This window comes from Eucalyptus grandis, chromosome 4, assembly GCF_016545825.1.
Source record: "Eucalyptus grandis isolate ANBG69807.140 chromosome 4, ASM1654582v1, whole genome shotgun sequence".
NCBI classification, from domain to species: Eukaryota; Viridiplantae; Streptophyta; class Magnoliopsida; order Myrtales; family Myrtaceae; genus Eucalyptus; species Eucalyptus grandis.
Genome location: NC_052615.1, coordinates 2,775,640 through 2,801,651, shown reverse-complemented (window position 1 = coordinate 2,801,651; position 26,012 = coordinate 2,775,640). Strand labels below are relative to the sequence as shown.

At 37.9% G+C, this 26,012-nt stretch overlaps 1 protein-coding gene across 1 annotated transcript; it reads right to left on the bottom strand.

The window, feature by feature from the left end:
• Positions 1 to 9,969: 9,969 nt before the first annotated feature.
• On the bottom strand, positions 9,970 to 25,632 carry LOC104440681 (obg-like ATPase 1). Its single transcript, XM_010053609.3, has 12 exons — positions 25,429 to 25,632; positions 24,181 to 24,348; positions 22,147 to 22,270; positions 21,232 to 21,323; positions 18,561 to 18,659; positions 16,128 to 16,241; positions 15,578 to 15,642; positions 15,138 to 15,254; positions 13,905 to 13,980; positions 11,592 to 11,684; positions 10,882 to 10,932; positions 9,970 to 10,351 (listed from the first exon to the last, which is right to left on the bottom strand). The coding sequence occupies exons 1-12, from the start codon at positions 25,513 to 25,515 to the stop codon at positions 10,253 to 10,255; spliced, it is 1,185 nt and encodes a 394-aa protein (XP_010051911.2). The 5' UTR covers positions 25,516 to 25,632; the 3' UTR covers positions 9,970 to 10,252.
• Between the last annotated feature and the right edge of the window lie 380 nt (positions 25,633 to 26,012).

Below are 26,012 nucleotides of genomic sequence, written 5' to 3'. Positions count from 1 at the left end.
TTTCACCTTTTTTCTTTCCTTATGTGTGTGCGGGGCCGCGGGCTCGTGGTTCGGTCTTTTGAGGGAGGTAGGGAGCGGCTGGAGATGTGTCAGGCGGCTAATGGAGGGAAAAGCAGTGGGTATTTTCGAATAGTATAATGTTGGGGGAAAATTTTGGAGGGACTTTTCCTTTTACCCGCCAAGAACAGTGGCTTCACTTTAGTTTTATATAGTTTTTTTTATTAAAGTTTAGTATAGTTTAATTGACCCGTGTTTTTACAAATCGGTATATCCGATGATGTTTTCATGTGAGAACATCATCAACTTATAATGAGACATCATCAGGTATTATGCTGATATTTAAACAAATAAATTTTAATTTATCAAATGGTGAACAGCTTGATATAACCTTCTTACATCTTTAAGTGACATCTCGAAAGTTGCAATATAGGAAAAAAGCCACTCCTAAAATATACTCAGTGTAGCACATTCATATTTGTATCTATATAATACATATATTGTTAAAAAATTGTCTACACAACACCAAACATGTTGAATGTGTCATGTCACAGGAAAAAATTTATAATAAATGTATCATAATTGGCATAATTTGAGATTTTTGATGTCAAGGAAAAAAATTCTAAATAAATGCATCACAGCAAATATAATTAATGGGTTTCTGTGGCCTTTTCACTAAATAATGCATATTTTTAGAAAGCTTATTCATCCAATTTCAAAATGCCACAACATGACGTACCAAATATTTCACACCAAAATCACAATACCGGCAATTGTGTGGGTACGTACCTGGCCCACGTGATGGACGGCCGAGATTGAATCGAGTGCGATCCCCTCTTATCAACTTTTTTTTTTTTTCTTTCAAATGGAAGTTCAATTTAATATTGAAGGAATCTCTATTCCCTGCAAATGCATGGGGTGTGCCTTGTGGACGTCAACGCATTTATCAAATCCGATTGAAACCGATGCTTTTGGTCTTTTCCTCGAACCCAATGAATTGACCGCCATCGTCCGCTATTTTGACCGTGAGTGTGCAATGTATGTGCATGGCCGTCCCGTCCGTCAGTCTGTCCGTCCGTTCAGTCTGTCAGCGCCACGTGGACATCGCGAGTGCCCGGTCGACCAGGGCTTTTGGGCCTCAGGCCCACTAAGGATGGCGGACGGGGGAGAGGTGGAAGTAGGTGAAGCATAATGATTGGATTGATGACTTGATGGTGCATATAAAAAGAAAGGCACTAAAAAAAAAAAAGGCAAGAGAGCGACGTTTTTTTCTTTTTTCGAGCGACTTTCCAAAAGGTAAGTAAAACCGCTGCGTTAAATAATATTTAAGTCGTTTAAATTAATTGAAACGCACAGTGAAAAGTTAGGAATTGTAGATATGTAATGAAGGGGAATTTGAAATTATTTAAGAGGGTAGTTGTAATATTAGAAGGTACGAAATTTTGAAATTGGGGAACGCGAAGAATAACACAAAAATTTGAAATTTAGGCATTCAGGCATTTATTTATGTAAGTAGTACGTATAATATATGAAATGAGGATGAGTGAGAAAGGAAAAACAATCAGTTTTAGTTCTATTTTACGAATAGTATAGGTAATTAACTAGGATGATTTCCGAGCAAATTTTATGCACGGAAATTTCTAAAAGAACAAGGTCAATCAACAATTTGTATTGGAGAAAATCATAGATTATTTTCTTGTGCCATAATCATAAGATACAGAATATCACTGAGCTTAAAATGTAGAAATCATGGCATTGGTTTTCCTTATTATGTTATTTGCTTAAAGTTTATAGTTATCTTAATACTTTGAGTGATATTTTTGTTTTTTACATAAGTCGAATGTCTAGAGTGCATTGAGCACACCATATACCCTAACTAGATGTCACAATTCCTTCATACCTCACAAATGGTGTAACAAACAAAGACATGCAAACATTCTAAATTTTTATCAAAAGAAAATTGCTTGAGCAGTAAGTATATTTGTCTTTATTACTGAGACCTAGGTTCAAATCACCACACTCGCATGCATTCTTATAGGGCAACCCCTAATTACACAGATTTATGTGCCTCTCGTGATTCCCCAATGTTGATGGCACAATTGAATTCTATATCTAATAGAAATTTATAGAGTGCCTTCAAAGTTCCGGACAATTCTATTAATATAAAAAAAATCATATCAAAATTAAATAAACAAGAATCAATTAAAAGGCAAAAAGCCTGTCAATCTATAAATACTCTCACCATTTAATAATCTATTAACATAATTTGGGAGCCCAAAAGAAAAAGAGGAAGGATCCCAGGATAAGAAAAAAAAAAAAAGGGGGGGGAAATAACGGGAAAATCAACAAAATTTCCTTAGAAGGACACATGGAGATTTTTCTATTCACACCCTCAACCACTTGCATATAATAAAGGTTGGAAAAAATGGCCGAATAGAAACGCTGGCGCGGGACCCGCTTCCAATGTTGTCCAAAAGGATTTGCGCCATTTATTCAACGGCGTGGTCCCCTACGGATTTGTCTCTGGTCCAAATGCCTCATGACTCATGACCCTAATCTAACCTAAGCCCAATATGTGTTCTACTTTTCCAAAAAGTAAAGAGCAAAAATATTAAAATTTACCACCCACCGCAGTAGCTCAGGCGCTAAATTTCCATCGATGAGGTCTAGTGTTGAAGCTCTCCCGCAACGCAAGTTACGGAATGTTAGTTTTGGAGCCCTTTGGCGACTTACCCTATAAGACGTGTGTGTGGTGGCCAAGACGTGTCGCCCCTAGTGGTTTATCTCCATTCCGCTTAGACCAGGTGCGGGGTTCGGATCACCAAAAAAATTAAAATTTTAAATTATACTACCTTTACACATATCTAAATTTTATCATAAACTTATATGCATATAACATATTTATCATCGATCAAAATTCCATCAACAAAAACCATTAGAGAAAAATTAGAAAAGTTTATGTGAGTAAAGGCGCGTTTAACGATTACCCTTAGAATAGATTCTAATCAAAAATGATTCTTTTTTACTCTATTCTCGGAAATCGATTCTAAGCATTTTAAGCCGTTTGGTAATTGTCCAAAATTTCGATTCCAAATAAATTGCGTTTGATACCGTGCTTATTAATTTTGTTCCAAATCAATTTATTTTAATTTTTAAATAATTTTTTTTTACTTTTTCCTCTTTTTTTTTTTTTCCTTTTCTCCTATTCTTCTTCTTATTGTGGTCGGTCGCGGGCACGGCGACCGCCGACGAGGGCCAACAAACTCACCGGAGCGTCGTCAACCCTCGTCGGCCAAGCCTCACTGGTAGCTGGGCAAGGCTCGCCCAGCCACACCGAGGCTCGGCCTCACCGGGGCTAGGCGAGCCTCACTTGGCCACCGGTGGGGCTAGGCTTGCCTTCGGCGAGTTCGCCAGACCTCGCCCTAACCTGGCGAGCTTGTCAGACCAACAGACGGCGACAGCGGGTGGCGAGCAGCGGTGGCAATGGTGGGTAATGGCAGTAGACAATGAACGACGGGCAGCGACAAGCGGGGGTGGTGGCGGGCGGGGGTGGGTGGTCGCAAGATGGCCAAAGAGAAGAAGAAGAAGAGTTGATTTTTGATTCTCAAATTCGTTCCCGAAACAAGAATCAACTTTTTTTTTATTATTATTAATTTTACCAAACGCGATTCTTTACCCAAACTGATTCTAAGAACAAAAAATCAGAATCGTGAGCAATCTTGAGAGCAGTTACGATTATCCCATTTTCTTTTCATATAAATTTTGATTAAGCAACCACCTTTAAAAATAATAATTCTACAATAGCTAAAGAAAGCTAGCCCGCTTTTCTACCCTATCTATGAAGTCTTCCTAGGTATCCGATTGCTACAATGAAAAATCCATTATTTTGAAATCATTATTTGAGCTAAGCAAGTGACTTTTTGAAAGCCTCCAAAGAGTGTGAAATAAAAATAATTATATTTTGGTTGAAAAATATCTACCGAAACCTTATGCAATGATAATGGAATGAGTGGAAGGAAAAAGACGAGTGTCAACAACACTCTAACCTTATGACGCAGTCTCGCACTTATAATATAATGTTCGATTTAAGTCATAACTATTAATTGTGTTTAATTAGAGCAAACTCGTCTACATAATAACCCCATCGTACAGCCCTCTTGCATTTTGGACAAGCCGAATTAACGCCATGCACGAGTCAACGTTTCTTGAAAGCGAGGAGAGACAAGGGAATTCGATCCATAAGCCATCTCTGCTACTAAGCCAACAAGTTTGATGCTAAAATTGTCGTTAAATTCCTCTATTCTTCAATGCTAAATTACTTGGCTTGGGTTCTCCCAAACATCTTCGATTTTTAATGTCAATTGCTTCTACATGAGGAGGCGCCATTCATCCATTATGGGCAAGTTAGAAGCTAAGTAAAATGCAAGAGTTTGCTTTTAGCAAAACAAAGATTCGCAAGACGTAGACTTGATTCTGCAGGATATTATCTCATGCCCAATTTGTTATATTTTTCTCTTTTATAAAAATGTATTTCACACGACCTTTCCAATTTTGTTCCCTAACATGCATCCAGATGCCCATTAATAAATGCTCATGCAGTAAAAATTAAATCAGTGCATAGTAAAGCAAATAAAGTATGGAAAGGAAAATAACTTGAGCCGTATTTGACAAAATTGATACGAAGCCTTGTTATTAAACCCTGGGATAGGAACCCCACGGGCGGTTAATGGAAATTCAAAGAAAAGAAAATACTCGTGCAATTTTCCCAAATAAACTAATGCGTAGAAGAAAAGTGGATCAGAAAATATGACGTGTTATGGAAAATATTGTACCAAATAAAGTTTTCTCCTAAAATGGGCGTTGAACACAGGTATATAATTTGACATAATGCCATGTAAAATGAAATGAAATCCTAAGAGAATGAATCTATTTATATAAATATGAATATGCAAATAAATCTAAATTTCCTTAGATGTGTCGCGGGACATATTTTTGTGATTCTTTTTTCCATGAAAATGCAAACTAAAATTACTAGCATGCAAGATGCACTTTTTATTTTTATTTTAAATATTTTCCATTTTATGACCGGTGGCGGTTAAATAATAATTCAATCCATGTCTTAAACATGCATAAACATACTACACCTGAAAGAGTTCTATTGATCTAACATGACTATTATTATCATACACGTGCAATGCAAATTACTATTTGAATACAAAAAAATTCTACTTGAATAAATAAGTATATGCAAATCTGACATTTTTCTTTTGGCTAAAAATATGCAAATCTGACATGATGTTTAACTGTAAGAACAGTGCTCTAACAATCTGTGAATGATGCACGTGCATCATGCATCATTCTCTTACGAATGATTCACATGCATGAAAGGAAGTCCTAAAATAAACAATCTATGAAAGGAAGTTTAATCTATTCTTAGAAGATATAAATAACCATGGATATGACTAAGTGATGACATTGAACCTAGTAAAATTAAGACTCCGTTTATTTTACAGAAAATAAATATTGTGTAAAATATTTTCCTAAAATTGATCATTTGTATTGCTTGAAACAATTGATCAATGAAAATATTATTATCAATAATAATTTATGTATAAATATTGTGAACAATGAACATATTTTTCATTCAATCATTTGAGCAAGAGATGTAAGTGATATTTTTTTAAACTAATATTTTTGCTCATTCACTTTGGTATAATCCGGTTCCTAGGTAGGTCCATATAACCAGTTAAAATGTCCCCAACAAATTTATGCTAATAAATTGAGTTTTAGGGTCCTTGTCTTAAATATTCTATCATCATATGCCCAATCAATTACAATCTGAAATGTACGAAGATACATTTGCTAAGAGGCATACAAATGTTGACACATATATTGTTTCTCTTTCTCTTATACAGCACGAATCGACAATGCAACTATCGGTAAGGCAATGTAAATTCCATGCACGTTTTAACAGAAGAACCATGAGATCTCGACTTGATTAAGTCTGAGTGCAATGGTAGCCGCTTAGGATCATGTTGGATGGGAGTAAATTCTCCCTGATCCCTTATCGGCTCTAGTAATTTGTTGCATGAAACAAAATAAAAAAGGGATGATAAATGTGTGGTGTTCTTCTCGCATGTTAGGGTTTTGATCTAAAACATGATTAATTTTTTTGAAAAAAAAACTATATATATATTGATATACTAGTTTGATTGGGGTGGACGATTTTACACTTGGAACCGAAAGCCAAACTGGTACTCACCGATTCCAATAAATTGGAACCAACACCCAGACTGGTTTAGTCTTGTTCCGAGTGGTCCCTGATTCTTTTACATATCCCTATATATATATATATATATATATATATATATATATATATATATATATATATATTACAAAAATAATCGTCCACAAAAATGTTAAGATATAAGGTGTTGCCAATTAAGAAAACAGTTTTCTTTGGCTAATTATTTCAAACAATACAAATGATTATTTATAGGAATTATTTTCTAAATAATTTATATTTAGTGAAATAATTGGAGCCTCAAACTTAAAATGGAACGCAACATTTTGAAGATCTTTGAGTGAACGAAAGATACCGATTTTCTCTTTTCAATATAAAAATACTTTCAAAGTGAGGTAGAGAAAATCAATTGAGGCTTCATTTATTTGACATAAAATGAATGATTTGGAAAATATTTTCTTGAAAATAATAACTTAAAATAATTAATCGATAAAAGAATATCATTATCAATAATAATTTATATTTAAATATTTTCATAAAAGATGAAAATAATCCGACATCGCACTTGGAAAGCGACGAAAGAATCGAAACAAAGCATAAATCCGACCATGAATTGAAGAATGAAGGTGGATACACACTCCCTCGCGCTCTTCCGACCTCAGGCCTACCCCACACTGACCTCAACTCACATCTTCATTACCAGCACATGGACGGCCCCGCTCGACGCATGAACGGTACTTGACACACACGAACGCACACTCCAGAACTAGTGAGCCGCCCACGCGTGCACGCAGCACTCTTATCACTTTCGCTTTTCTATCTCTCTCTTTTCTCTTTTCTCTTTTCTTTCTTGAGAGGAGAATTGGAGAAGAGGACTAAGAGCCCATTTGGTTCAACTTTGGAGATATGTTTTTGCATTTTCCCAAGTATCTTTGAGTGAATGGGCATTTTGTGAAGCCAAATATGTTTGGAAACTCATTTTTTGTGTATATTTTGCAAAGCAACTTTGAGATGAAAAGAAAAGGAAAAAAAGAAAAAAAAATGGAAGAGGATATGCAGCTGCGCGTGGAGAGGGGAAAATCGTGGGGGAGCGGCCGGTGGCGGTGACACTGGTGGTGGTGAAGAGGCGGATGGTGGCGGACCCACCATAGTGGTGGGGAAAGGGCGCTCACAAAAGGTCGCTCGACCTCAAAGTTGCAACGCCTTGGGTCACGCAACCTAGCCGCCTAAGGCCACGCTGGGTCGAGCAACCCAGGCGACGCCCGAGGTAGCTCAACCTCAGGCGAGACTTCTTGGCAACCAAATCTGGCCACTCATGGCTGAGCACCGCCTACCGTGAAGCTTGGCCGAGCAGCAAGTCCAAGAAAGAAGACGAACAATGTTTTTTAGGGCAGAAGGGGAAAACATGATTATTAGTAAATGCAATATTGGAAAGAAAGAAAAAATCATTAAACCTTAGACTAGCATTCCAAATGCTAGCATTTCGCAATGGAGACTCAAAAATGTAAACCAAACGCAAAATATTTTTCCCAATGAGCTTTAGGGGCTCAAAACCTCTTTTGAAAGCGAACCAAACGGATCTAAGAGTTTTTTTTTTGAAGATTAAGTGACTGAAAATTGTTGCCCGTTTACTCTTCAAGTTCCCATCAAAATTTAGAGGAAAAATGTTAGAAAAGCTCTAAACTCATTATATTTGTGCTAATTTTAATTCTTAACTTTTTGACCTAGTGTCAATTCAATCATTCTAGATAATTTTTGTCAGATATTGGTAACATGTACAACGGTCCAACCTACGTGACACTATTGGTGCTAACGTGAATTTTTTTTAATATTATATTATTTTATTTATTTTTATATTTGTTTCTTTTTTTTCTTTCAAATTGTATATTCCATTTATACAAAAATGGCCACCTCAACAGGTCTTTTATTCAGCTCCTTAATAAATACCACCGGCTGGCCTATTACACAGGCAATGACTGGAAGGACTGAATGGCTATTATGTTAAAAGATTTATGACTAAAGTGATAAGATTTAAGACTAAATTATCATTAATTTAATAAATTTCAGACATTTTTTGTTGACACTTTTCCCGAAATTCTAGTTTAGTTTTCTACTTCAACTGGTACTAATGGTGCCCGGTTGGAGGGACCTAAGGATGCACAGACAATGTAAGGTGAGAAGGGTAATTAAAATGGGTGTTCAAGAAGAAAGTTCGACCCGAGGAGAACATAGGCAGACCGCACAGTTGCACAGGACGGCGAGTACGCGCTTGTCCTTCTTCCGATTTAAGTTCGAAATCTTGAGGAGAGTCAGTTCACACGTCGGCATATTTCATGTAAAAATTTCAGGCCGAACGGATGTCAGGAAGCCCTCACGTCACCATTTTCATGCGGGCCCCCGCTGGTAGAGAGAACCAGCCGACACACTACCTCGGAAATTTGCAAATTCAGAAGCTATACTTGGAACGAGCACATGAGCCACATACCGCTCAAAGACGTGTTCGAAAACACTCGTCGTGGTAACTCACAATTTTCTGAGATGGGCCATCAATCGATGGGGATAATCCAGGCCCAAAAGCACCGCCAAGAGATGTGAGTGCAAGTGTGGAGCACTATGGTTGAGGCTCTCTGGTGCCTGAGATTCTAATACCATGACGCCCCTAGTTGTTCAGTCCATAAGGAAGTTTAAGACTTGTGTTTTGGTTGGAATTTTGAGAAAAGCCTTTAAGAAAATACAAAGAACTAAATTAAAGGAATTTTTCAAAATACAATTTGTGTTTATTATCTAAAAGTCCATTGTGAAGTACCTTTTGTGGTAGAATAGTATTTAAAAAATTTATATTTACAAAGAACATTTAGTATTAAGAAAAAAAAAAAAAAAAAAAACATTTAATATTAAGAAAAAGAGAGAAAAAAAAACAAGTGACCCTTTGCCAACCAAGGGCAAACAGCCACCAGTGATCTAGATCTGTCATTGGTGGCTGTCATCTGAGTGAGGCGTTCCTCCAAGACCACCAACAAGGGTCGCGTGACCTAGGCTAGGGCCACTTGAGGTTGCGCCACCCTCGTGGAGGTCGCACAACCACCAAGGGCCATCTAGATCGAGCTACCTCAGACAGCCTTGAGAGTGTCGCATGACCTAACGGCACTCACCTAAGTCATGCGGCCCCTCATCGAGGTCATGTGACCACGCCACCCTTTCTCCAGCTCATTGCCGGCCCCTCACACCTCGCACAGCCTCACTGAAGAAGAAAATGAACAGTCCCAAATGAGAGCAAAACCAGAAAATTAAAAAATTAGGATTGTTTTGGAAGAAAAATTTTATACTAACCCTAGCCATCTTGCATACTTAGAAAGCTGAAAGTCCAAGACACAACCTAGCCATCTTGCATACTTAGAAAGCTGAAAGTCCAAGACACAACCCAGGACAACCTATGATCCGTTTTGGGCTTTTAGCCTTCTAAAGGCTGACTTCCACTGAATGGGATTTCTTAAAAACTTTCCAAAACACCAACAATTTCGCCCAGCCAATGCCCCTTGGGAAAGCCTTTCCTAAACGTAGCTTTGGTAGAAGAAATGATGTGGGATCACGTAATGCCGACATTCTCGACTAGGGGTTGAATCCCATCGTTTTCGGCAATTTTGATAGCTGAGATAATTTTCTAGATGGAACGTGGGCAAAATTTGGACGTCAACATGCATAGAACGCGAAATTAAGAACAACTGGAGTGAGAAGAAAAGCTCACTTGCACTAATTGAACTCTCCAGGGAGCCAACACAAAAATCCCCCAATATCATCGTATACAGCTGCTCTCAAAGTAGACGTTAACTGGTGTATTTTTTCAACTCGATTACTAAGCACTGGAGTATTACGCAAAAGCTAAAAGCAGGCACATCGCCCGTCAATAGTAGAAATTAATATTATTTCATCAAAGCGAGAGGAGACCGCCTAACCAACATCACAAGCAATCTTCAGGACTAAAAGTGGGTGAAGAAGCAAATGCTACATGTTTCACTTCTTGCCACCACCAGAAACATTGAATTTGAAAAATATGATGTCTCCATCTTGGACAACGTATGTTTTCCCCTCCTGCTTGTACTTCCCTCCAGCCTGCAATTTATTATAATAAAACTTAGAGATCAACATCCAAGCGCAGCTCAATATGTTGGGCCACATAAGTGACAATTTATGGTGTTACCCAACTCGAACTTGATTAGGCCAATAAGACCATTAGAGTCCCATCCAGTCAGATAAAGCTCATGTAGGCCCTATTCCAAGAAGGGAGAAAAAAAAAGGAAAATCGCGCACGGGTTTGGGTGCTCGTTTGTGCGCTCTTGTGTGCTTACACAACGAAGATCTTGATCCAGACAGATGGCGCCTGACTGATCCAAGGTGATCAATTTAAGGAACAACAAACAGAATATGAACTCCTCCGACTTCAACAGATACTAATCAAATATTGACTTAATTTTTTTTATGCCCTTGACTATCGCATAACCCTTCTTTGGTGTTTGTTTGCGTGTTTCACAAATGTCATAGCTTTAAGTCTTGTGATTCCAAAGAGGTCTATCATCCACACTACGGAAACTTTCCAGAATGGGACAGGGGATATGCAACCATAAGAAAACAAAACAGGTTACCTTGACGGCTGATTCACTCCCAAGTTCTTTTAGATCTTCAAATTTCATAACCTGCAAGATTATGAAATTCAGAGAAAATAAGTGACCTGCTCAACTGTTTTAAAAGACCCTCTGTGACATACTTTTATCACAATAGACAAAGGTTGCAATACATTTCGTTCTTTCTAAGTCTAAGCCATCCATTTCTCTCTTTTTCCCCATTTCTATCCCCTATTTAACTGGGTTGAGATTTGGACTTGCAGTTGAAAGTATTTAGCTCCACCTTTACATACCATACTGTTTCCCCTGTGAAATTACATTCACGGGAAGTTTAAAAGGTGACTTTGCTGCATAGAGAACTAACATGATGGGCCCTATCTAACCAGCAGCCACAAAAGTAAAGGCCAAAGGCTCCAGCTTAGGAATACACCATTGAGAACAAAAATAAAATTTTTGACAGCTAATTTATGCTCCTCACAGGTAAACAAAATCAGCGTACTCTCCTTTTTAGTTACTTCAAACTATTTTATTAGCCTGTCCATCATCCATATGGAGTCCACAGTACATATTTCTAGCATGCAGGATTTTCGTTATTTCGTGTGGATACTATGGCTATTCTTCTTGTTGGTACCGTACCTCAAAGGAATCATCTGAGGATTGGCCGGTAGGTAAAAGGAAGAAATGGAAAAGCAAAGCACTGGATATTCTTGCAAGTAAGGAGAAAGAACTACCTCAGCACAAATGAACCCTCTTTCGAAATCAGTATGAATGGCCCCAGCAGCTTGAGGAGCCTTTGTATGTCTCCTGATCTGCCAGCACTTGACCTTCAAAACCAAAATGCATCCATCATAGTTTCATAACACAGTATAGCAATGCAAAAATAGGAGCTGTATGACTTAGGTAGATGGCAGGAAAACTAGAACTGCAAGAAGGCAGAAGTTCCTCGACACCTTTTGGCATCCCCAAATCTGGCCTGCTTAAGAAAACGCTAGGTCTTAAAGATTAAAGGTGGACCAATTCCTGTGCCTTCAGATTTGTACGGCACCCATACATGAAAACTATTCCTATTATCTTTCCTAAGACTGCTATCCCAACAAAGAAAGCAACCTTAGCCACCCAACTACTTTGATCCTAGATGTCCAATAATGCAAGACATCAATCCCTGGAGAGGTATCAACACCACCAGACACAATTAGAGAGCACCTTAACATTGTGTTTGGAATGATTTTTTTGGTGGGTAAGGAAAAATTAAGGTGAAAGAATTTTTTTTTGATATTGTTTTGGAAGGGGTACAAAGTAGAGGTGAAGAAAGTGTTGGATAAGAAATTACTTTATTTAGGGAAAAAAATGAAGGAAATGACATTTATCCTTAAAAGAACTATCACAGAGTTATTGAATTAAATTGTGGGTCAAAAGCAAGGGCAAAGATGTCATCTGACTTCAATTCCCCTCCCTTTCTCTCAATTTTTGGGAGAACCAAATTTGGTTGACCCCAGAGAAACGAAATCCCCAACCATTCTTCACATTTAATTTGGGCCAGCCTCTTTCTAGGGATTTATCCATCAACTTTTCCACTATCAGCCACTAGGCTTGTAAAATTCACTAGGATAAGTGAACCAGAAAAGAGCAATCTTTAGTAAAACTTTATTCAAACAGTGATATCCAGGTTTTCAAGTCCACAGCCAAGTCCTTATTACTTCTTGAGTTGCAGTCTCCACCAGATCTGTTCCGGAGAGTACCCTAACCAAAAAGCCCAGCTTTTTCAATGTTTTCCCGTACAAAAGAGAGTCCCAACACCCACCCCGCTGTGGGCGCGTTGGCTCAGGCGGACTTCCCCCATCCCACTTGGGGGGGTTCGATTCTCCGCGCGTGCAATTGCGCGACTTAAGTGCTGCGCCGTGGGAGGTGAGTCCCTGCGCTAGTGTCGCCCCAGGTTTGCGTCACCAGCTGCCGGCTGTACGCCGGTTCCCGGGTCATCAAAAAAAAAAAAAGAGAGTCCCAATGCTTCACCCTTTTCTTTCTCCATCTTTTCTCTTCCTACACAAACTACCCTTCTAAAACAAAGGCTAAAGGGGAAAAAAAATAAGGATCAGAAGAAGCACTGCAGGAGAATTTACATAGACCATCCATTTTCCAGAAATAGCTCTTGCTAATAGATGCATCTATCTCAACGAATAGAGGGAAAAGCTTATATGGTCATCCATGATTCAAGACCATACTGATGCACCTGGTTTACAAACTTATCAATCTTAAAACCACAAACAAACCTCCTTAATATTTAATCCTTCTCAATAGTCCTCAAATATACCAATGCCAAACTTTGGTAAATGCACCACCTGTCAGAATCACCCCAGATCCTCTCAAGTCAGTGCATGCTGTAATATCCCACAATGTCCCAGATTTTCATGCCTAACTTTAGCCACTCCACCACCATGTCAGAAGAAGATCCATCTGGACTCCCTCAAGTAAATGTATATGCTGAAGCAGAAACAATGTAAGCTAGGATAAGAGAAAATCATTCCCCATTTCTTTCTAAACTCCAGTTCATTGAGCCTCCTTCCCCGCACATTTTTCCCTTCTGTTCCATAGCTGCTCAAGCTAGATAAGATCTCCATACAACTCATGGTACCACATAAGATAAAAGCAAGCAATCCATTTTGTGAAATCAAAAGAGATCATAGTCAATTTTATTGATGCCCTGCTTTCTTCCAAGATATATCCCTCTTTGCTATATACTAATTCGAAAGGAGCCATCGAAACCTAAATTTGTAGACCAAAACATCATAAAGAAGCCAAGCATAACCTGAACTCATCACCAAGTTGTTTCTTATCAAGGAGGCCACCCAGCAACATATACAACAATATAAAGATTCTGAAAAAGTGTGTATTTAGCGATTGTCAACAATGCTTAACTCGAGAAGCTAATCTACTTTAACAACATGCAACTTTTACAGATGATAGCTTTGTTAATTCTCTAATTGACTTGAATTGAAATCTTCTAATACTTTTGGCTGTGTTTATTGTAAATCTGTTTGTTCACTTACCTCATCTGGTCCTGCTGTAAAAAAGTATATCAAATTGATTGCTGAAAATCCTGTCTTTATTATCTTTGGAAGGGCACTGCAAAAAATAAAGACTTCAGATCAAAATTTCCACATTTATTCATGATGGGCTTGCCATGGAAAAGGTCAAAACCAAAAAACACATGAAAAATCTAGTAACATAGTGTTGACAGCTAGTGAACATGACACAGGACACTAATTCATTGAAAGCAAAAAATAAAAAACAACGAAGAAAGAGGCGTTGAAGCCATTGGCATTTTGCGAATCATGAGCTATAAGTATTCTCCCATTGCCAACAAAAACCAGTCCCTCTTAAGCTATGAACGATATTATCCAGAGAGCACAGGTCAGAATGACAACAATGAATGAAGAACAAAAGTTTCTTCCTTTGCTTGTGACTTAGGAGGATATGGGACAAGCATTTGTACTCTAGATAATGCAAATGAGGGGAATGGCAACCAGATGCTGTCGAATAACATTTTGTACTAGAGTGGGAGAATAACCACAAATTGGTGAAGCTGTTTAGGATTGAGTCAATTTTTCTTATAAAATTTTCCCAAAAGAGGAATTCATAACTATGGCAAGGAAAGGGGATAGAGATTAGCATTTAATAAGATGGATCGAAAGGAAGACAGAGAAAGGAAAGCATATCATCAGAGAGAGACTATTCCAAGGAGACGAGATTGAGCACACCAATGTCAGCATCATTAGCTAGCCAACAACCCATGACATAAGTTCTACAGAACAGTCAATATGACTACTCAGGTCATTATACATCAATGTCGAATTACAAATAAGAAAAGAAAAAAAAGGCAAATTTTCAAGAAAAGGATGCAGAAGGGACCAAGCAGCATATTTGAAATCATTGTTATGAGTTAATCTTCTCAGAATTCTCCTAGTACTCGCAGATAAACTATTGAGAGACACTTTGATCAATAATTCAGGGATCAAAATTTCTTAAGCACCAACAGAACAGTTAAAAATTAGTTAGACTCTGCCACTCTCTGTATCTTGCTCCTTCAGATTATATGTAAGAATGCAGTTCAGATTAATTTAACGTAGTAACACCTAAAACTTGAACATAGAGTAACAGTAAGCACATATCAGTACACAATATTGATTGTACCACTGGCGATTCCATCACCATAGCCAAGAAAAACTTTGTTCGACTTCATCATTTCAGAGTATGACCTAATCAGGAGCAAAGAAACTCACCTTTGCACCTTGTTTTCCTCACAGTATTTTGCAGCTTCATCTGCTGATATATCAGCAAGGTTTCTCTCCAAGGCACAGCTAAAAGGAATAATTGTTTCACCTCCATGCTCCTGCACCCTGCAAAGCAATGTAGCTCGCTACAATAGGACCAGACTAGAATGCCCGTCTACAATCCACAGGCAGCAGAAAGTAGGAGCTATCACATATATGACTGATACAAAAAGAAAGAAATGCACCAATCACAGATAACAACAGCATATTGCGAGAGAGAGAGAGAGAGAGAGAGAGAGAGAGAGAGAGAGAGAGAGAGAGAGAGAGAGAGAGAGAGGGGAGAAGATGGGGGGGGATAAAGGGGGGATAAAGTATTACAATTAAAAAAGAAACCCACAATTCTTTTGGGCTTAGAGACCCAAATTGAACCCATACGATGGTGAACATACCAAGCATGAATCTTGGGCAAAAACTTGTTCTTCTTTCTCTGATAATCTTTCTCATTCATATTAACCTGGCAGCACACACAGACATGATCAAGAGTCATACATGAGGAGACCTCAGTCAGCAAGCAACATCTGCTTGAGGTTCTAGCTTATATAAAACAATTATCCATGAAAATTTCAGCTGTCTATTTACCCGAGATATCTTGATAAAAAGTTAAATGGAGAAATTAATCAAGAAGAATTGTCTTCGGATCTAAGTAGGAGTTATGTGGGTAATAAAGTAAAAGAATTCAAGTTTCATTTGACCAGAGGGTGACATGGCCTACAACTATACTCTTACCTCATGAAGGTTTCCTCATGTTTGATCTCTTCTAATTGTAAAACTGTACGTGGGCTTTGCACACCACCAACACAGTTATGAAAAAAGCAACCACCAAAAAAACTATAGAATATATGCCATGCATGTATTAGTCTCTTCATTGATTGTGAAACATAATGAGTCATAGTGTCCCCTCGCAGCTAAGGCCAAGATATCTTCAGAATTAGAACTCACCAAGTAGACAACTGGCTTTGCTGTAAGCAGTTGAAAGGTATTCAATATCTCAACATCAGCAGCTTTCCACTCTCCCAGACGAACATCTTTTCCATCCTCTAGCCATGCCTTGACCTGTCAAGAAGATCATCGGCTTCCTTTAGACATTTGCAACATCTCAATTGAACGTAAAGCGGTTCTAAACTGACACTTACAAGGTGTCCTTCACAAATAATGAAATCAGCATCTAGTCACAAGTTCAAGCTAAGAGCAGAAAATAGTGAAAAATACAAGTGCACTTAACTAATCCTGCAGCCACGCAGCCCTTTATTTGGGCCATCTGGCTCCATATTTTCACCATTCTTGTATAATGAGATTAATGCTCAACAAATTTCACATACTTTACCCTATTAGGCTTACTAATAACTTGCATGAAGATTGATGAAGCCATCATAGACGGATTCATTAAAAATCAGAATGCAATTGTCAAAAAAATGAGCTAATAAGAATTGGAAGACTTCCATAATTTTAGCCAATATCATCTATCATCACTGTTCAAGAGAAGCAGCAAACATTTAATACTTTGGCACCCTTTGGTCTCCAAAAGAAAAAAAAAAAGGTAGGCGGACCAGTTTCTTGTGAATAAGATGCATAGCCAAAGTTGAGTTAAATCATAAAGATTGATGAAGCTAACAAGGTGTACTTCTTGAAAGTCAGGTATCTACATATTAAGAAAACTGAAAGGTTTTCCATTAATTTAGCTAAAATATATTCTCCAACAACATCAATAACATAATGGAAAAAGGGAAAATTTTTAATACTTCACTATCCTCGGGTGAAAAAACTATGTCAATCAGTTTGTTGTGAAAAGATGCATTGCCAAAGTTTAGTTAAATCATAAAATTGATGAAGCTATCAACGTGGACTTCTTGAAAGTCAGGAATTTAAAGTCAAGAAAACTGAAAGGTTTTCCAAAAATTTAGCTAATATAATCCCCAAGAATGTCAAGTAACATATCAGAAAAATGGAAAAGTTTTGATACTCCAGCATACTTTTACAAAAATAATGTCTCAGTTGACCAGTTACTTGTAAAGTTCACATCCACCAACAATACTAATCCCCCTACCCGTCTCTCCTATTTTCACTTGAACCCACCAAAACCCAAGAAAGGAAAAAACCTACCCCTGCCATCTAGTAAGGAAGAACATTTCAACCTTACTAGCGTAAGATATCATGCAAAATGTAATATCTATGCTCTGCTTTTGTACCAACATAAGATTTTAAAGCAAAGAGGCCAAAACATCCTGGGAAACTACAAGAAATTCTTCTTCACACAACTGCATAAAGTATCAGAAATGCCAGAACATGATTCAGATGAAGCAGAAGAACAAAGTAACATTACAAGCCAACATCTGAGACTTGTAGGGAATATTTCCCACACCAAGTGGAACTGATAAGAGTCAATGAAGCTAGATGAATCACCAACAGAGAATTCCAGTTTCAAGAAGAATATTAAAGCCGATTTTACAACTTTATTTTTAACACAAAAAGCACAGATATTTGCCGATCAAGAACTATGTGCAGCTCTTGGTCCTTTAAGTTCCAATAAAACCATTTCCCAGTAGATAGGGAAAACCACATCAAATGTCTTGTGTCATCGAGCTTGATTTAAACCAAGCTCCCGCAAACACCAAACATCGGAATCTTCTCTAAACTTTCCTATCTCTTCTTCACAAATCCAATGAGCTAATTGTGTAACTTCAAACCAATTAGCACTTCTAGTCGTATATCCTATTTTTAGTGCAACATTCTTTCCGGATGGCACTTCCGAAAATCACACAGCAATGTAATGCAAACTTTGCTGTATGCCTTTTCCACGTGATTGCTTCTGTAACACATTCTCCGCCCAAAGTACTGAAAATTCAGAAATATGTTCTCTTTAGTCTTAACATCTTTTCCCAAAGCCACTTCCAAAAATCACACAACAATGTTAGCCGCATGCCTTTTCTGCACGATTGCCTCTCTAGAGCACATTCTTTGCCCAAAATACTGAAAATTTAAATACATAAGGAGACCAAGGAGAGTTATCATCATTTTACTAGTTAACAGCGAAAAACACATAAAGAAACAGAAGCTGGGTAACCCAAAGAGCCTTTCCCTACTTGAGAGGGTTGCATTTGTATATCCATTGTCATAATTCTTAACAATAACAACAAATATTAATGAGACGTAGGAAATGAGAACAGAAATTGAGGAAAGAAAATCCTGAGCTACTCAAACCATTTCAAATCAACTGAGAAAGCAGTTAATATGACATACATCTATTGCTGCCGACATTTCATATTCACATGGGAATAACACAGAGCACTGAAATATCACATCTGCAAAGGATAGGAACTACAGAAGAAAACTTACCTATTCAGACAATTGTGAAAGGAAAAAGTAAAGCCATACCTTCAGACAGCATTCATGCTCAATCTTTAATTGTTTGTCATTGCTTCTCTTCATGCTCTTCTCTAAATCCTCTATCTTTCTCTCCATAAATTCAACATCCTTCATAACACAATCTTGATGGGTTCAGGAAAAATAATAAATATTGAAAAACATGGTGGCAAGAATCATAATGAAGAATCATAGTACAATCTGAGAAATCTTTATCCTCCCAAAACTGTGGTTCCCGAAATAAGACAGAAAATTTAGCATCAGAGGACCTTCTTCAGTTTATTTAGTTATATTTTATTATTGAAACCCAGAGAAGGTTTATTGATTATGGATTATGTCACATAAATAAATCATCCTGTATGATCATGCTACTGAAAGTCTACCAAAAAGTAGAAAAAAAAACACATAGGACTCCATACCAGAATGCTGCACCTGGCTATTATTCTTGTATTGAAAGGATAAAGAGGAAAGCCTCTGCCGCTGCTTCTTTAATCTCTAATTTTATTTTATTTTTAAAATTGTTCCACCCACTATAAGGTACCAAAGGGGTGCAAATCCATCTACAGAAAGAGCCCAAAGAACTAAAGCCATATACAAAACAGCTCTCAAAACCAGAAGAAATCTGAAATTCAGGATAAATCATCAACCCCATCAATTTCGGCACTTAAATCCATATGCATGTTTCCACTATAGCAAAAACGTATAACCTAAAGCAAATTTTCAATAAAAACAGAAATGGAAGATTCGTCCTCAATCAAAGAGAGAGGGATTGATGTAATCCTTCTTTTCTAATTGCGCAGCAAATGAATGGCCTGCTTCTTAAATTATTTAAGTCTAACATCACAGCATTAATCACCAATTTATCAAGCTTCTACAATTCAGGAGTTGGATTTATGCATAAAGGTACTATCAATTCCTCAAGGGAAGAAAGTTTCTCCTCCCTCCCCCTTCCTCTCTCTCTCTGATGCAGCCAACAAAATCAAACAACCTGATCTTTGTTCAAATATTGATGTTCTACTTGAATAGTTAGTCTTATTAGTTCGGATTTCTGTACTATTAGTATTCAATAATTTTCCTTTTGCATACAGGATAATATGTTTCTTATTCTTGTTTGAAGTACGATTTTATACATAATAAATTTCCTGTTTCGACTTGGAGTGGGGTTTTTTTAATTGCACTGTAGAGTAATGAAGATTAATAAAATTTAGCAAATCTTTGCTTTGGAATGTGTGAAGCAATTCTTCTCTCACAGAAACCCTAGGTGTGAAGCCTAAAGGGTTTAATAAAATCGGACTCACTAGTTTGGAATTCATTATACCCTCTCTCCTATTTCACTTGAAGACACCCACACATGGAACTATAAGGTATAAAGAGTTCGACAGTGATCAGTAGTCTTTTTCACCAAAATAAATCACATCCTTTACAACTAGGTAAATTGTATGTAGCTGCTTGTATTCCCTATTCTACAACATACAAGGCCCTAACTTTAAATTTTTAATGCCCACCTCATGTGAAGCTGACTAGGATGCAAGTGCAGTGAAGCGCATACGCACCTAACTGGAAGGACCTAGGGAAGTGAACCTGTATCTCTCAATGAAGCAACTCTTTTAAAGAGCCTTGACCAACTTGAGAAATCAATGGATTATGATGGATATCCATCAACATATGCAGAAGTACATTTCTTTAACTTATAGCTGAGTAAAAGAGATGGCTTGAGAGAGACGTTTAGCCAGTTAGATATTTGTCAAGGTTGACTCATGTAACCCAAGTAGGCCCCCTTGACTTGGTGATATCATGCAAACACATCCTCTTGAAAATAACCTTGTAGACACAAGCACACTTGGAACACTACCCTCTTTAAATGTAACTAGTCATCTACTTATCATGCAAATTCCTTTCATTTTCTATGCCTGGTGGACAATTAATTCATTAAAATGATTTCAAAATAAGTGAACTGAAGAATGTTTATCTAGTTTAGGTTCACTCAGGTCCAAACTTTCCGTCAACCCATCAAACCTGTAACATCCAATACCCGTTCTTTTTAAAGTGCAACGCCACAAATTCGTAGGCTAATAGAATATTTAATATGCAAAAGGACCATTCCTAAAGTGCACTTCCCCTGTACAGAAATCTTTGGCCTAAAAAATGGGAAAAAATGAGCAGTAGATCTCCTATGCATTTTGGATATAGGCTAAACATTGACCAGACGTCCAAGATAGAGAAATAGTTAACATGCCAGGACATATAAGGGCCACTTTGCATGGATGTAGATCCAGAGACCACTGATTAAATTTCTGAGACTCCAATTTCTTAAGAACATGCAGTGGCAATTCTCATAGTCAGCTAATTTGTGAAGCCACAAAGAGCTGATCATCCCTCTCACAAGTTACAAAATGCGGAGGGAGAGGAGAAAAAGACAATTTCGAGGGAGATAGAGTGACTTATTAAGGACCGTGGTCTCGTTTCCATTAACTTTCTCTTCAGTCATGCTATGTAGATATTGAATACCATGCCTCACAGATGAGATTATTTTGAAGCAGGATCTTCTCCTCCCAAGTTTATGGTGAAAGGAATCAGGAAGGCCAAAAGACATCATGCCCATAGCAAAAATCCAATCCTCAAGAACAGCATAATTTATGGGAAAATACAGACAACGGTATGGCTCATACTTATCTCAACTCACCTTTAGACGTAATTCGGCACTAATAACCTCTAGATCCCTCACAGGATCAACTGAGTCATCAACATGTATAATATCCGGATCTTCAAAAGCACCTAAAAACAACAGTAAAGTTTTGCAAACATCTCAGATAAGAGAAAACCCCAGAAATTAACAAACATACATAGAGCTCTTCCCCAACTAAAATTACAGCAATTGCAATGCTGAACAGGATGATGACAAATCGACAGAGATATCTGAAATGGATAGTCACTCTCATTTCTTTGATGCATGGCCTTATGGCATCAAAGACAATAAAAGTTAACATGTAAAGCCAAAGGTTGCTCCAACAAACTTCTGTGCTCATTCTTTTCGCTTGTCGCTTTTTAGCATTGACAAAAGTGAAAGGCCGAAATTGTGCTTTGAGAGTGGAAGGTGACATAAGATGCTTTTGTCAATATTCATACTATTTCCAGTAATAACTTCAAACAGAACATTTTCAAGATTGAGAACTTCCAAATACTAAATCTAATGAAGCCAAGATTAAGCCAGAAAGCTAAAAGCTACAACTAGAACTGAAGAACCATAGCCATCCGACCAAGCTTTAGATTGTTTGACCATATCATCTAGGCAAAAGGGGTAAAAACCCTATCGACTTCCAATATATCACAAAAATGTCAAACATAACTCTAGATGAACAGACCTAAATGAAATTGGACAATAATAAGGAGATGCATGTGGCCAAGAGAGCATAAAATCAGATCATTTTGTCCTTCTCCGCATTAACTTTGCATTCAATTATTTCTACCTAAGTATCCTGATCATTGAGAACATAACTAACAGCAAAGAAGTACGATGATGTAAGAATCAAAATCCAACAACACATAGTCATGTTCTACAGAACAAAGATGATGGCAAACACAAACTCGAGAGTCTTACGAAGAACATGAAAAATCCCATCAACTGCACGGATGTGGGAAAGAAAACTATTGCCCAAGCCTTGACCTTCATGAGCACCTTTGACTAGCCCAGCTATATCGTGGATTTCTAGGAAAGCTGGGACCTGCATTAATTAACAGATGGCCATAAGTCATTTTCAAAGATCTACAATTTAATCTCACATTTATCAAAAAAGATATTGATCCCTAGCAGAATGGGCTGAGAAGTGGATTGCCAGAAACAAGATTTCTAGATCAACACAGACACAAATTAAGAATTAGAGTTGAGAATCTCAAATAGTGAGTTTTAACAGTCATTAATCCCACAAAGGGGACAAACCAGTCATCAACTATCCTCCCATAAAAACTACAGTCACCAAATTCTTCAGATATGAATACAAGTTTGGCATCACTGGTAACCACTCCCCTCACCCCCATGCCAGGTGCAAAGGCCTTGTGATGCTTTAAGTAAATTCACTAACTCTCCGTGGAAGGCATCACTCACATAAATGCATATATGAATGAGCTACATGATGCATCTGCAACAATTATACTAAAAAAATAATAATTCCATTGAACGGTCATTGATCTTGGCATGGTACATATGTAGCATGCTGGCGCCACCTTTGCAAGGTGATCTTAGTTGTATATAAATAGTTAGAGAGAAACATTTTTAATAACAAAAGGTCACTAACGTAATTTTCATCCTGGAGATGCTGATTTTATTTATGGCAATAACCACAATACTTGTTGAACCGATAGTGAAACAACCAACTTTTTACCCAGAGCTGCATCTCATCAGCCAGATATGCCTTAAGAGCCAAGTAAATGAGAAACAGGTTTTTTTATCTTCTCTCTTTTGTTCAGATGGTATAGAGCAAGTATATGTCCTCAACGAAGTTCTAAAGCAATAAATCTTAGTACAACACCAGTTCCAGTTGAATGCCAAAAGGTTTCGTCCTTCCACGAATTCTTAAAAAGAAAAAAATTTAGAACTCCCTATACTTTCAGGCAAGCCAAAAAAGTTCTCACATCTCTGCTGGAAGAACTCAGTAGCAACTCACTTGGGCCATCTTATCCCTAAAAACACAGAGAAATCATCCACCTCTTCTTTATATTACCCCAAGATCTACTGAGCCAAACCCCGCAACTACATTCTTATCTAGCCGTGATGCTTTACTTGGGTGAGAGCCTTACCTCCCATCCTCCATGAAGTAAAGATTACAAAGTAGTCAAGTACATCAAATTGAACAAGATTCTCCACGGGTTTTTAGCAAAAAAATTTTATCCAACATCCTCCATGTCATTAAATTAGCAAGAATTACGTGTATCAGATATGTACTAAAAGATTTGATAGCATCCTCTCAATTAGACTAAGTCTGCTCAGTCTTCTTCTTAGGGCATTGTAACTTCCCTTCTAACATTTCCAGTTAAATTAAGCATCAATCAGCTTGGAAACACAGTGGAATACATCTTCATTGGAAAAAAGATCCCGTTGATACAATTGCAATATGTTGATGCTTGGTGATGGTGTTATCAGCAAATAAGAAATGCAAAAACTGTAAATGATTGGCAGGATTAAACCATTTGTAGTCTCAAAGTTGAAGTGGTGAATCAACTGGCTTGTGGATTCAAGAATGTCCCCACAGTTTAAGTTGTCAGATGTACAGATAGAAAAGTGCTCTCCACACAGAATCGTTTGTCAAAGATGGTCATGGTATGCCATTCTCCTACCAATAGAATGCCGCATGTTTCCTATGTTAGTTCACTTCTCTTCCAATACTCTAGCACACATCCAGGCTTCCGACCACGTTGCTTGACCCAATAAGAGTACAGGAAACCTTTCACTGGCTTTACTAGAGCTACTGAATGGCAGCTTCACAAAAGTAAAGATAGATGCATGGAAACGAAAATCAAATCTCCAAAGATTGAAAACCCACGGACCATCCATCAAGAGTACAGCTAATGATTGATAAGTATCATCATCACATTATAAAAACTCTGACCAAGAAGCACACAAAGTAAAGTGACTTGCCTCACTTTTTGGTTTGAACAAGTTGCAAAGCCATTCAAACCGCTCATCTGGGATATTCACTCGGGCCTCATTCGGCTCTATGGTGCAAAAGGGGAAATTCTCTGCTGGGATAGCTAATTTCGTGAGGGTATTAAAGAGCGTTGATTTGCCAACATTTGGTAATCCAACCTGATAATGAAGCAGCAAAGTAATTCAGCATGACAAGTACTAATAAACCCCCTAAAATTCATAAGACGGTAGGATGCAAGAATGGGAACAACAAGACGCAAACAATCATAATCTCAGACTGCAAAATATAATCTCAGCTCCGCAAGATCTAAATATTTGTACATTGCATGCACGTATGCACACAAATAGATAGTCTTCTACACTTCCAGATATTCTGAGTTCAAATTGCTTGTACAATTAAAGGAGTCCATAAAAGATAATCTCAGCATATGGGTACACAGATCACTTGATCAAATCGATGCATCTGAAGAATGACTGAAATTCGGATGTTGCATTCGAGTGCTTTTCATTAATTCTTTTCACTCAATGCTGTACAATCTCTTACCCAACAGTTCCATAAGGTAATCCAATACTTAAGTCACATTTATATTCAGAGGAAACAATCATTGAGAAATTAAATATACTACCATTCGACTAGAAAAGAAGTACACTAAAGAAAGACTTGGGTAAAAGGAAAGGGGAGGAGCTTTTCACGAAGATAACATCGAGCGGTCCTCCCTGCACCTTTTCAACATTCTCGAAATAAAACAAGAACGAAGAACCATGGAGATAAGTCATGACCGCCGCACAACGTCGCCCGAAATCACCGAGTCAAGAAGCGCGAAAATCGGCACAAAAAAGTAATCAAACCGAACAAAAAAACACGGTAAACACGAGAAACGAAGATGCTTTTATCGACACAGACGGAACAGCAGCTCGCCAGAAAGGACAGCTTTTATATCCCTAAATCCACGAACCGCAGATGCACAACGAGAAAACGAACGAAGATCAGGCAATCACGAGGCGACAGAGCAATAGAAGAATCGAAAGGAGCGAGACGCGAGATGCTCCCGGCCAAAACCGGATAGCGGAGAAACCACATGCAAACTACGGAAGAAATCGCGAATCTCCGATCGGAAACGACGTCGAAAGACCCCCTCGTTTTCCACCTCGTCCGAGCTACTTGCGAGGGAGGGGTGAATCGAAGCGAGCAGACGGAAATGAAGAAGGGAGGAGGAGGGAGAGGAGGAGGGAACGTACGATGCCGATCTTGAGGTGGGAGGAGAACCTGCCGAGGATCGGCCGCTCCGCCGGGGCTTCCTTCGATTTGGCGGCTTTCGGCGGCATTTCCGGTGGGGAAGCGAAGCGGAGCTTCGATGGAGAAAGAGTTAGCGAGGGTTTTACGAGAGAGAGCAGAGGAGAGAGGCGCACGACGCAACTCAAAGGATCGACCAAGATGCTGCTGGTACAAAGCGAGGACTGCGGGTTAACAAATGTAAAGTATAATCATTAGCCTCGAGCCCGCTGGGCCGCTGCGTCGGCTGGACGCCTGATGCCACCAGTTTAAGGTTTCCATTTATTTTGCCCAAAAAAGAAAAACAAATAATTTAAACAATGATTATTTATATATCTTAAAAGAATTAGCCAATAAAATTTATTTTGATTATCAAAATATCAAAATAATTTTGCAGACAATGAAAATATTTTTTATTTATTCAATTTTTATAAATGATGTAAATAATCATTTTTACTTTTTTCTACTAAACATACGCACAATAACATCATAAGTAATTTATAAATCAAACAAAATGAAGTATCTGAAAATAAATCTGGATGTATTCACG

Bases quoted from the DNA above. Each gene is read 5' to 3' on its own strand.
- LOC104440681 (XM_010053609.3), bottom strand. From the start codon at position 25,515: ATGCCGCCGAAAGCCGCCAAATCGAAGGAAGCCCCGGCGGAGCGGCCG. The intron at 15,643-16,127 runs GTGAGTTCTAAT...GTGTGCTGCCAG, and splicing joins CAAAGCCAGTTGTCTACTTG to GTTAATATGAATGAGAAAGA. The intron at 10,933-11,591 runs GTAGTTCTTTCT...ATAATCTTGCAG, and splicing joins GAGGGTTCATTTGTGCTGAG to GTTATGAAATTTGAAGATCT.